The sequence below is a fragment of the Pituophis catenifer genome, unplaced genomic scaffold (assembly GCF_029215685.1).
Source record: "Pituophis catenifer annectens isolate HBS135680 unplaced genomic scaffold, rPitCat1.0.hap2 SCAF_7, whole genome shotgun sequence".
Classification (NCBI taxonomy): Eukaryota; Metazoa; Chordata; class Lepidosauria; order Squamata; family Colubridae; genus Pituophis; species Pituophis catenifer.
In genome coordinates this window covers 66413747-66427166 of record NW_027256887.1, presented here as the reverse complement: position 1 = coordinate 66427166, position 13420 = coordinate 66413747, and the positions used below count along the sequence as shown (strand labels likewise).

Below are 13420 nucleotides of genomic sequence, written 5' to 3'. Positions count from 1 at the left end.
GAGTGATTAAGGTTAAATGTTAACAGTATAGACCTGTGTTTCTCAACCTTGACAACTTTAAGTTGTGTGGATTTCAACACCCAGAGTTTCCCAGGAAAACATAAGTGTTGCCTCACTAGAATGACTAATGACTCTAGTGATTAGACCCATTTTTGAAAACAAAAGTTGTATCATGAATATGTGTGTGTGTGTGTATGTTGACTGCCACTCCTTCAATTGTAGAATGTCTTTCAAGAAAGACCTGCCCTCTTATGCTTTTTAAAATAGAGATGCAGGGGTCACCAACCTTTCGGACCTCAGGGACCACTAAATTCTTAATTTTAAATCCCGCGGACCACTAATATGAATTTTTTAAAAAGATAAATAGTATTTAGTGCAATTTAGTTCAAAATAAAAAATGCAAATAATTTTTCTGCGGACCACCAACATTTTCTCATGCACCATTGTCCTATAGGATATTTGTCCATACTTACCTACATACTTATCACCACACCATTTAACTTATGGATAAGGATAATTATGCAAAGCATATAAAATACAGAGGAAATAAGGAAGGAACAAAAGACAAGTTACAAAAATAGGAAAGGAAATTTCCAGTTTGCATCAACACCATTCACTCTACTGCCCATATCAGTTTATCCCTGAAAGCCATCTTTGCTTTCACCAAAACCATATGCTGCTTCATAATTGCCTTTTGCTTTTTAAACTATTTGTTTCTCTCTTTTTGAGCATCTCATCAACTCCATCCAACCACAACTGAGTCTTCTGTCTCATCTTGATCTACTCAGCTTTCCTTCATATATTGGTTTTGTGATTTGATTTTCACTCTTTCTATATGATCAAACAAGTCCAATATATATTCAATAGCCCATTGTATTCCATCTACATGCTTTCAGAATGTATTTATTCTTGACCTTACTTCTTTTACACACTTAAGAACCAATGCATTCAAATTACTTTGTTTTTCTTGACACATCCACCTCTCATTTTTAAATAACAAGGTGGGCAGAAACACACTCTTATAATTAGTTATTTTTGCTTCTCTTGAGGGATATTTATTCTCTGCTGTACAAAGGATCACATACTACCCACAACCCATCTATCAATATCTCAGTGTCTTAAAATATCTCTATTCTTTTTCCCATTTCCAATAAACCATCCACTAATGTACACAAATCCATCTACCTGTTTTAGCTTTTCACCATTTATATAATGGCTTACAATAATTCATTCAATTTTCCCTGTTAAATGCAATTATGTTGGTTTTCAATATATTAGTTTTCAGAACCATAATCCTCATTGCATCATAATTCACTTCACCACAGCCATTTCTTATACCTTTATACATAAATATATTAAAGAGTCAAATACCGAGCATCATTTTTTTACTCTGCTCATTTTTATTTATTTAAAGTCCCAGACCATTGCTGAAACATTCACTAAGAATTACATTTATACTCATACCTAACCTTACACATACCTAACCTTCATCATAAGCTTCTCTTATTGCAATCAACCACCAACTTTTAAGACCATGGGATGAGGAACAGACACATACTGGGCTGCAGTATTTGCATTATCCCCTAGTGCAGTAAATTATACTGCTAAGAAAACAGCTGTAAAGCAACTGTTTGAAAATATATTTTCAAATCTATATGATTCAACCCAAGTGATAATGAGGCAAAATATTCATAAAGTATTTTATGTCATGATATGCAAGGAGTGGATATGAATTTTTACTGATTTCAAATTTGTTAATTTATTAACAACATTTTTAGACCTGTCTTTATAAATGCACCATCAACATGGGGACAGAGTGTCTTAAGATTGTTTTTCTTTTGATAAAATACTATATTGAAACATTAGAAGATGATTATAATTGACTATGGTTTTAACAGAAATAAAGCAACTTCATAACTCAGTTTGAATCTGGCTTATTTTGTGAAGCATAACTAGGACAAACCATATGTGACTAGTTAAACCTGGATGCAAAACCTGCTAACTTTCTCCTTTTGGCAGAACTGAATGAGGAGGGAAAAGGATCTAAGACAGTGATGGCTAACCTTTTCTGGACTGAGTGCCCAAAGCATGCATACGTGCGAATGCGTGCACATGTGCCTGAACCACCAAAATGCAATGAGTGCATGCCCCTGCATGCCCCCACATGCGTGTGTGCCCTCTACGTGCCCCATCCCCATGCATGTGTACACGCACCCTGCACGTGCCCTGCCCCCTGCCCCTGTGCATGTCCCCGCCTCTCATGTATGTGCTGCAGAGGCCCGAAGACCAGCTGGCCAGTGGGAGGCATGCACGCATGTGTGGTGGAGCTGAACTGGGGCAATGACTCACATACCCACAGAGAGGACGCTGTGTGCCACCTCTGGCATAGGTTTGCCATCATGGATCTATGACTTATTCCTCTCATAGTAAACAATTTACTATTTAACATAGCATTTGAATGCAGCATTATCTAAATCAGCATTATAGGAGCCTTGGTGGAGCAGCGGACTAAAGTGCTGTTAAAGTAGCACTTAACTGCCAGCTGCCTGCAATTACTGCGAGTTCAAATCTCATCAGGCTCAAGGTTGACTCAGCCTTCCATCCTTCCGAGATAGGTAAAATGAGGATCCGGATTGTGGGGGCAATAAGCTGACTTTGTATAAAAAAGAACACTGCTTGGAGGGGGGGGCAAAAGCCCTACTAAAGCAGGTATATACAAAAGTATGAAGGCTATTGCTTAATGCATTGTAAGCCGCCCTGAGTCTCCAGAGAAGGGTGGCATATAAATCGAATCAATCAATCAATCAATCAATCAATCAATCAATCAATCAATGGTTTCTCAAATAACTATAATCTTTTTTACCTAGGATACCTCTAAGGGTACCTCAGAGAAATATAATTTCTTAAGATTAAATTTTTTAGGAATTTAATCAAAGGACAACAGCCATATCCATCAGAAAAAAGCAAACTTGTAAAACTGAATAGGTTATAACTGGCCAACACATATTTTTCAAACTTTGGGTGCTAGAGTGGTTATGCAGATTTTGACAGCCCTAATGTAATTTATATTCAGTACTGAGCAAGATAAAGTAATTCAGCAGACTGTAACAAAAATTTATATTTAGCATTATCTATAGTAGAATAATGAAGGACATATTTTAAGAATGCATGCTACGATTATCTGTTGATACCTCAACAGATAATCAAATAGTTTGACAGCATGTAAGCACAAAAAAAAAAGAGGTAATCGTTTATTTGTTGCATTTCTACACTGTTCTTCTTACCTAAGTGACTCTGGACAATTCAGAATAAAAAGTGGATAGGAAAATAATCTCCTTGCAAAATAAGAATTCATAAAAATCAAAGCTCTTTGGCCACAAGATGTCCCTCTTGCTCTATACACAGGAAGAAGGTAATAAAATCATGAGCCAGAGGGCCATGTAAGCAGAGAAAAAGACTGAAGCCCATGAAAAACAACATTCACATTTACCACTTATACAATACACACCGATGTCATTTCCTCCCTTCACCTCCAAAGTTGAGTACAATAATTATTCTGTCTTGACAAGATTTTGTCTTTCAATCATTTATCTACCTTGTTTGATCACAGTTCTGCTTCCAAGGTATAGTGATGGGTTAACAATATGACAAAGAGATAACAACTTCAATAACATTTTCACAGCCACTCTGTTAAAATCATCCTGGAAGCACAGATATTGGAGATGGGAGTGACCTATAAGTCATCTGGCCCTCTGCCATGCCGAAACAGAATGTGACTGTACATTTATTGAAGTTTTTAACCAGTTCAGTGCTAAGGTGACTTAAAAATGGAGCTGTTCTCCGCTTCTTTGGGAATACATTTTGTAATACAAGTGTCACTATGTTGATTCTCTCCAGATATGCTCAACTTCAGCTCACATTTCTCCAGGTAGCATAGCCATGCTGATTGAGAATTATGGAAGTTGGGAATTCAAAACATCTGGAATGATCACACTGGAAAGCTGTTCTAGTCTGTCTCTCTGTCTCTCTCTCTCTCTCTCTCACTCTCACTCTATCTCTCTACTGCACTGCCAATTTTAAGAAAGACATGTTTTCAGCATCATGCAATCATAGCAGCTACCTGCTTTTCATTAAAACAGTTCAATTTTTTTCAGTTTCCACACGTCTCAAATACTGCTACTATAAGAGCTACATTAACTTTAATGACCCTCTTCTTACTCATTTATCAAGATTTGCACCTCCTGAGGGTAAGCAGTGTCTTACGAGATTCTCAGGCATGATGCTTCTACCTAAAATAGCCTGGCAAAAATCTGCAGCCTTAGGCCCACATGCAGGCTTTGGCCTAATTTAGATCTCTGCCTTGAAGGTTATTGGAATCAGAAAAAAAGAGGGAGGAAAATATAAGAATGGAGAAAGATGCAACATCAAAAAAATTATAAGGCTCTTGGATAGATAAAGTTAGTAGAAATAAGACATTTTTGGAACTGTTCTTCAATTTTTTTCTTGAGCCATAATAACCATTATCCCGCAGCCTCTATTACATTAACTCCCTCTCCCCAGAGTCTCTTGCACAAAATTGTCCATCCTGCTATTACATTAAACTGTCTCTTTCTTTGTCTCTTACACTTCTCTAGGCAAACATAACATATACATTAAAAAAAAATGTCTGTATCTTCTGACTGTTTCTTGCTTCCCCAGTCCAAGTTATGTTACTCCTATATACCTAGCCCAACTGATATAGACAGCTTGTCTCTATCAAAACTGTGCTTAAGGACTGAAAATTGTACATGTTACTATCGCCACTTTTTCGTTTAGGAGTTTTAAGTTGTTCTACCCAGCATTTCCTCCTCCTATTTTTCCTGAAGCAATGTGTGAAGTAGGTAGGCTTGGATAGAGTGATTGGCCCAAAGTCCTCCAGGAGTTTCCATGGATGAGGGTCGACTAAACCCTGGATCTTCCCACTGCTGGTCCTAATCACTATACCTCCCTGGTCACGTTGTTTGTGGGAGGAAACAACAATTTTGGGGATGGGGGGGTGTTACCTGAGGTACTCGTAGAGTCCATACATAGGCAAGAAGTCAATATCAGACAGAAACATGTATGGAGTGCTGATATGTTTCATAGCCACATTTCGCAGGAGATTCACAGGGTAGAATTGTCCCTCTTTATACACAATGTGATATCCAACATTATGGCGGCTCATGAGGACCTCAGAACCTTGAGCATAGCGCAGAAATTGTTGGGCCTCTGCATCGGAAAGATAGAGTGCCAGACTGATCGGCCCTTCCCAGTGCTTACAAATGGCTTCAAGCATCTGCAGTCTAGGAGGAGAGAAAGAAAGAAAAGTTCAGAAAAAGGCATCTTCATTAGTTTGGTTGACCTAGGCAAGCCTTTCTGTCTTGGTGTTGATTTTCAAAAATCATACATTTTTCTTGGCACTATATAGGAAGAATTTCCTGCTCCCCTGTTTTTTGACTCCTCACCCTGAAATTCCCAGCTAGTCTCCTATCTAAGGACCAACCAGGATCAACCCTGTTTCATCCAAATGTTTTTTTTTTGTGCACCTCCACAGAGATTCACTCAAGAAAACAAAAGGAAGAAATCCTTAGCTAAACATGGCCTATGTTAAAACACTAGGGAATCAAAGCCTAAGAAAGAACTACTGTAGTACAATGTCTATTCTCTCTAGAAGGGGAAAAAATAATTAATTTTCAAGGTTTTATGTCTCCACTGAGAACAGGGAAAGAAACAAATGCAGCAGTTTTATGTAATTGTTGCAGAAGAAAACATGTATTTTTCTAAACAGTGAAAATAGATAAGCCAAGAAGTAGGAAGGGATAAGTAATTACTTCTCTTTTCATTTTATTATGTTCACAAGGAATGCAAAGCAGTGTGGCAAAAAAAAAAAAAGCTTGATAAATTAAAAAGGCAAAAATAGGAGCTCCATCAAACAAATAATAATAGTAATATAAGTCTAGTAGTAAAAAGGGTTGTTTTGTGTTCAGGAAAACAAGGCTTTCTGGTTAAAGATGGTGAATCACAAAAACATACAGAACAAAATATTAATAATGAACACTTCAAACAATTTATTTCCAAGATATGCCATGGGTATTTTAGCAAGCACAATACAGTCTTGCATTAATTAACAGCACTGCAATATAATCCGTGTGCTTCTAGGAACTATTTCCATTCTTAGTAGATTCAATTAAAATACATGATTATGAAGATATAAATGCAAAAAACCATATGACTTTATGTGAAGCTGTTTTTATTCAGAGATGCAATAGTTTTCCTGTCTCTTTTGCTTATTAATGTCAGGGTAGGAAATGTAAGGTCCATCAAAATCCATATAATTTCAGACATCTTGTGAAATAAGCAACCTTGCTCCCAGAATTCACTCATTTTGGGAATGAGGCTGCTTTCAGCCTTGGGCAAAGTAAGAGTATGCCTTTAGTAGAATTGCGGGGAAGTTATTAGAAGCATCTGCTTCCTGGTTACATTAAGCGTTAGTGGTGTGCGGGATGTTTTGAATTTAATGTAATTGTTTCAAATGTGAATGGTTTGAATTTGAAATTTCCTTCCTTCCTTCCCCCTTCCCTTCCCTTTCCCCTTCCTTACCATGGTGACTGTAGACAATGTATAGAGATAAAAGTCACTATAAAAATAAAAACCCATGTAAGCCATATCACCAATGTGATTACCTAGTTACCTGGTCCAAATGCATGGTGGAACAGCCAGGTTTTCAGAGCCTTAAGAAAGGATAACCTTAAAGCACTCAGAAGTACTGTAAACCAAAACTAGCCAAAATAATACATGAGCAACTAAACCCAATCCTGAATAGTGATAATCAAATTATAATAATTAGTCCCGAAGCTGGGACTGGAGAGGATTTTCAGCAGCAAAAGCTGTAAAGCACGCATTTATAGCATCTTGTAGTATCACCAGCCACTGTGGTGAAAATATAAGTCCCATCTTCATTACTGATACCTCAGCAGATCAGTGCTATAAATTATAGGTGTAAAAATGAACTGAATCATTCAGAGGACAACATTCTGTAAAGGATGGATGTCATAAGAGAAAAGGCTCTAAAGAAGACTATTATTATATTTGATGTAGATGTAGAACTAAAAAAGGAAGACAGCTGGAAATGCAGCCTCCCTGACACTTCTGGAAAAAAATGGCCAGCATCACAGCTCAGTTTATTGTCAGAGAGAAGAAATGGCTGAGTTGTTTGTTTTTGGGAACTTAGCTGATAAAAAAAGAAAGAAATAACAGGCCTTAATGAATTTCTAGTCTAATATTTCTTTGTAAAAGGATATCTGTGTTAGTCTATGGTGGCAAATAAACAGGAAGAATCTGGAAGCACCTTTTCCGACTAGCAAATACATTTATTCATGAAAGTGCATGCTTCTTAGTACAATTTGTTAGTTGGAAAAGATGCTATTGGACTACTTCTGATTTAGTATTTCCCTGATAGCTATTTTGTAAAACCTGCATAGTCTTTGTAAAGGTAATAAGTAAATGGTGAAGAAAAACTCCAAGCTATTTGTGGTGAATATATCAAGCTATTCTTGTTTGTCTATTTTGCAGATTTTTCTGCTTATCAGTGGAGTTTCAAATGAAGTTTGAAAAGTAATTAAAAGAGAGAAAAACATTTTCAATTCAGTTTATCAAACCATAATTCCCAAATGCTGTAGAATAGCTAAAGGTTGCATTAAAAAGCAAATGAATAAATTATTAACACAAACCAGGATCTTTCATTAATCCAAAGTGAAAGAAGAGATTTATTTGTATGGCTCTCATTTTTATGACATTTCAGAAACTACCGAAAATCTGATTGTTCTCCCAGGCCTTAGAGTGATTTGGCATCCTGGTTCTAGTCTAACTTAGTTATGTCAGATTTAAGTATGTAGTGGGTTTTTTCCCCAATTGCCCATGTTCTCTTTTTATATGCATTTTCTTTATTTGTAAGCTGCCCAGAAGTGTCAAAGAGTTAGGATCCCTCAAATTTTGATTAAATAAATGAAATTAGAAAAAATAAAATAACACCCAGAGATGCCATTTGAAAGAAAGATAGAAAAGAAAAGAAAAGAAACCACATGGATCTCACTGTCATTTTTGTGGAAAATTTATAATCCAGAAACATTCAGGAAAAGATAAAAATAGTCATCATAACAATCACCAATGTCAGGTTCATCTCCAGACATTGTCTTACCAGAGCCAGTTCTGTCCCAACGTTAAAAAAAACAAAATAGCATTATCCTCTTCTATCTTCCTGGTCTTGCAATACAAGTAGACAGCTCTTTTTATGGCCTGGCCTTCTCTTCCAAGCGAATACTTCTTTCAGTTGTTGAATGAGGGGAAAAAAACTTCTCATGACAAGAAAACAGAAGGCTTTTGTCTCTGAGTCTGACAGATTTTTCAGTATGTCTGGAAACTGCTCTCTATTCTGCTTCGTTCCTTTCAATGGGTCTCTTCCATGTTCAGATCTTAATTTAATGTTCGAATCCCTAAGGCTGCGTAACGGGGTGAGCTCCCATTACTTGTCCCAGCTTCTGCCAACCTAGCAGTTCGAAAGCACATTAAAAAATGCAAGTAGAAAAATAGAGACCACCTTTGGTGAGAAGGTAACAGCGTTCCATGTGCCTTTGGCGTTTAGTCATGCCTGCCACATGACCACAGAGATGTCTTCAGACAATTCTGGCTCTTCGGCTTTGAAACGGAGATGAGCACCGCCCCCTAGAGTCGGGAACGGTTAGCACATACGTGCAAGGGGAATCTTTACTGTTACCTTTTACCTACAACAGTTTAAAACTTGAATGTTGCTACAAAACTAGGCTCTGCCATAGGCCTGGTATTCAGAGGAAGCAGACGATAAAGTTCTACAATCGGATTGATCTTAGTCCTCTGTCTCTCTCTGCTGCATGCCTTGCTAGATCAAACACATTAGCTGCATCAATGATTAGTATTTCAGCTTATCCATGACAATAACACAGAAAATGAGTGCAACTGCTGTGGGAGAAATGTAATTTGAAAAAAGAAAAAGGTTTGAAGATGATTGAAAAAAACAAACAAATAAGAAACCCCACACTGAAACGCGTAACAGGAAATAAAATGGCTGAGTAAATTCTTTAGCAGGAATAATATTTGTTGATTTTTCATGAAAGAAAGAATCACTAAGTCTGATAAATAACATACCGATAATGAAAAAGAAGCCTAAAATAGGATAGAAGACATAGGACAGGATAGGGCTAAGAGAACGAGTAGTATTTTTTCCTTCTCTGAATAAAGACAAATGCCTCCATCCATCAATACAAATTCTTAACTTGAATCCAAAGTGAATTAAAATCCTGGAGGAAAAACATACATATGCTTGCTGGATTTACTAATTCTCTGTGGCATTCACTCGGTGTTTGATGTTTTCTTGAAAGACTTACAAAACCACAAAGTAAACACCCCCTCACCCCCCAAAGAAAGTTTCTTATATTAAAAATCAATGGAACAGGGATTGGTGAAAATTGCAAATGATGTTTAAAAAAGGCTGAGATGAGAGCTAAGCAGTGCCATGGTTTCTATAAATCTGAGGTTGTTTCACCAGAGCTGGATAATTATTTAGTCAAACTTGAATTTCTAGAGATTCCATGTGCAGGAGCATTGACTGTTTGTATAGTCGACTGGAGGAATTGAGGTCTTGTGCATATTACAGGTTACATTCTGCCGGTGCAACTCTGATCCCCCCCCCTTTTTTAAAATGAAAACACATCTCTTCCTTCGAGGGGTGAAATCCAGCAGGTTCTGACAGGTTCTGGAGAACCGGTGGTGGAAATTTCGAGTAATTTGGAGAAATACCACCTCTGGCTGGTCCCAAAGTGGGGTGGGAATGGAGATTTTGCAATTTCCTTCCTCCAGGAGTGGGGAGGGAATGGGGATTTTGCAGTATCCTTCCCCTGGAGTGGGGTGGGAATGGAGTTTTTGCAATATCCTTCACCCAGGAGTGGGGAGGAAATGAGGATTTTGCAGTATCCCTCCTTGGAGTGGGGTGAGAATGGAGATTTTGCAATATCCTTCCCCTGCCACGCCCACCAAGCCACACCACGCCTGCCAAGCCACGCCCACAGAACCGGTAGTAAAAAAAAATGGATTTCACCACTGCTTCCTTCCCTATACAAATTACAGTATCCCAAGAAAGACAAGTTGCAGGAAATGAGATGGAAGGATTCTGTTGGTTTCTGATATGTTGGATGTACCTTTTATTGCTTGGGTATAATTGGCAGGCATGTTAGAATAACGTGGTATAGAAATAAATTGGGTTTATTCAGCTAATTTATCAGGAAAAAAAATGAAAAGAAAGGGCAATTGGATCTTTCCTCAACAAAATACTTGTCTGCATTGAAAGGAAGTATCAGGTACAAATGTGGCGATGCTTTTCAGTGCTGTAAAACAATTTATGCTAAAGATGAGCCTTCAACTCTGGCTTCTTGGTTGCCACTTTTCCATATACAGAATACCAACAACAGTAACTCCCCTTCCTGCTTGCCTCTGGAATGCCTTTGAAATCTGCAACTCATTACAAGGTAAGGAGATGACCTGGTAAATAGGGGAAGATCTTGCGTCTTCCAAAAAAACCCTAGAGGTGGTGCCTTCTCCAAGCCAGTTGGCCTTGAGATAAGGATTAGTGTGTCCCATACAAAGGTGTTGCCTTTGACAGATCTGTATTTCTTATATGCGTACCAAGGTCAGTGGTAACTGTAGGTCAAAAAACTAATTTAGAAAAAAAATAATCAATACAACTCAAATAAGGGAACTATGATGCAGAAACAAATAAGAGAATTAATGAAAATATCTTCTTGAGTCACCATTCAATATTACTTGGTTATTCCTTTTTCTAAGTAATTCCATATATCTAACCTAACTAAAAACAAAATCAATCAATCCATTCCAAACACATAATTTTCTCAAATGTACATCAAAGAAATTTCTCACTCTAAGCCTGATGTTCCAATTCTTGTTAGTCTAACTGCTAGTACTTCAAAAGAAAAGGAAACAACTGTGGTATTTACAGCCAAAAGGCTTAAAATATCATTTCTTCCGCCAAGAGATTACATATAAAATTTTCTAAAATCACCAACTGGAAGTAATTGCATTTGCATAAATTCTCTATGAGAACATAACATTACAATTCCTTACCTGTCCATGGAGAGCTGGGCCACCAGTGTAACATCAGTGTTATCTGTAGCAAACTCATACTCGTAGTGTAGAAAGTATAGGTGAGTCCGATGGACGGTGAAACGCTCTCGCCGAAACTCATAACATAAGTCATCTTCATCCAGCTCGGATAGTTGTTTCTGTAGCTAATACACAAAAACACAAAAAGCAGCACAGAACTATAAACAAGACAATATTAATTAGAATCTTTTATGAAGAACAAATACAAAATCAAGTGCCTCATATGATATCATATCTACTTTATATGACCGCCCCTCCCTAACCATAAAGTCAGTTTACAAGCCCTAAATGAAGAGCTACTTCACACATGCTAGCATGGGATTAATAGAGGTCAATTATTTCTGTTTTTCCCTCCCTAAATAGTTGCCAGCCTCTTTTGGCAATGAGGTAACCAAGCAATTCGGATAAGCCCAGCCTGACAGTTTGGATAAACCCAAGCTCAAATCTTCCTGCTGCTGTTTAATTAAATGCCTAAGACAGCAGCTGAGTGGGGCCACCGATAGTAATTCCTGACAGCTCATTCTAAATTTTGTGGAGAAATTGATGTGGTCCACCTTGCAGTCCTAAATGAATGTTCTACTTCTCAGTGTAAGTATTACAGCATTCAGATTTTCTTTGTAGACACTAGAGCCACCATGCTGTTTGCCCCAGATACCAAAATATCTTGTGTAGTTCTGGGTGTGAGCCACTCTTGGCAGTTTACCAGATGCCCTACTACCAACCAATCTTACTGATTTCAAAAAGTCTCCTCCATTTGCATGCTATATTTTAAGAGATTCAACTGAAGCCAACCTATGGCCATTTCATTTAAGCTTGATATAGCAAAGCTCTATTATGGGGATGACTATGACTTCTATGGCATGAAGTAAGGAGGAAAGCTGACTGCAGCAATGGACAGAAAAGTGGAAGAGAGACAGATAGGCATATTCTCTTAGGCCTCCTCCTCTAATCTCACATAGAAATAGGTATGTCGCAAAGTAAAACATTAGAACAAACATTTGCTTGCAGTTGTCAAAATATTTTGCAGACATCATTTTTATTCAGTTATCTAAACTACAAATTACAGGATGTGTGGTAAAGAAATCATAGCACCACTAAGCATTATTAAAACATCAAAAAGATTGATCAAATTATTTAATGCGCTAAGAAGGATAGTATAAAATGGCCTCCTTCCTACATATTTTAAAAATAAAACTACCTATTTTAGAACTGCTGGACTTTGTGGGAAGAGAGAGGTGGGTCTCTACAGGAACAGTGCATTGCTGTGACGGAAAAACATTCTCCTTCACAGCAGCATCCAGGAGGAAAGTCCCCTAGGGCTCTTTGCTAAGAGCAGCATTTTATATTTCTTCAGACATTGAGAGGTGTGAAAATAAAAGGGCAAGTACGCCACAAGAATTTAGAAAGCTGTTGCATTCCAGATTGGACTTCTACCCATGCAAGATCTCAGAAAGCATTTTTTACCTTGTTCCCATCCCTCCAAATAGAATGGAACCTGGCATTTCCCTCACACTGTGACTGATGGGCCACCAACAAGACAGGAAATAAAATTGCTTCTGACTCAAGTAACTCGGAGCCTGGATAGCTCAGCAGATTAATGCATTGTAATTTAACTCCAGCTGTCTGCAATTAGTAAGTTCGAATCTTGCCAGGCTCAAGGTTGACTCAGCCTTCCATCCTTTCTAAGGTAGGTAAATTGAGGACTCAGTTTGTGGGGGCAATAAGCTGACTTTTTAAAAATATACAAAAGTATGAAGGCTATTCTTAACGCATTGTAAGCCGCCCTGAGTCTCCGGAGAAGGGCGGCATATAAATCAAATTAAAATAAATAAATAAATAAATAAAAACAAAAACAAAAAACTCTACTCATGGATTCCAAACCCTTATCCCTGCTTGTTTACCTTCAATTATTTGCCACACTAGCTAGGGATAATGGGAGTTATGATCAAATACCATCTAGGGACCACATTACTGTGTTAGGATGTGAAATATACATTCATAGTCAAGTTTACACATACACTTTTTTTTTTTCATGCACACATTTACAGGCACCAAAGCAATTCCCTGTCTTGCAATAGTATCTTAAGCATTCTCTTAGTGGTTCCATCTAATTTTGTTCTCCATTTCAAAGAGCTTTAATTTGATTATCTATACCCCATCTTTTAATTCAAAACTATAAACAACTGGACTGCAA

General features: G+C 37.6%; 1 protein-coding gene across 1 annotated transcript in view; it reads right to left on the bottom strand.

The window, feature by feature from the left end:
* LARGE1 (LARGE xylosyl- and glucuronyltransferase 1) overlaps positions 1-13420 on the bottom strand; it is a 381838-nt gene that overhangs the window by 18144 nt on the left and 350274 nt on the right. Inside the window, exons 11-12 of the mRNA XM_070947065.1 lie at positions 11188-11351; positions 5043-5321 (exon numbers count right to left, since the gene is read on the bottom strand). Of these exons, the coding sequence (XP_070803166.1) occupies positions 5043-5321; positions 11188-11351 (443 nt within the window). The remainder of the gene's footprint in view (positions 1-5042; positions 5322-11187; positions 11352-13420) is intronic.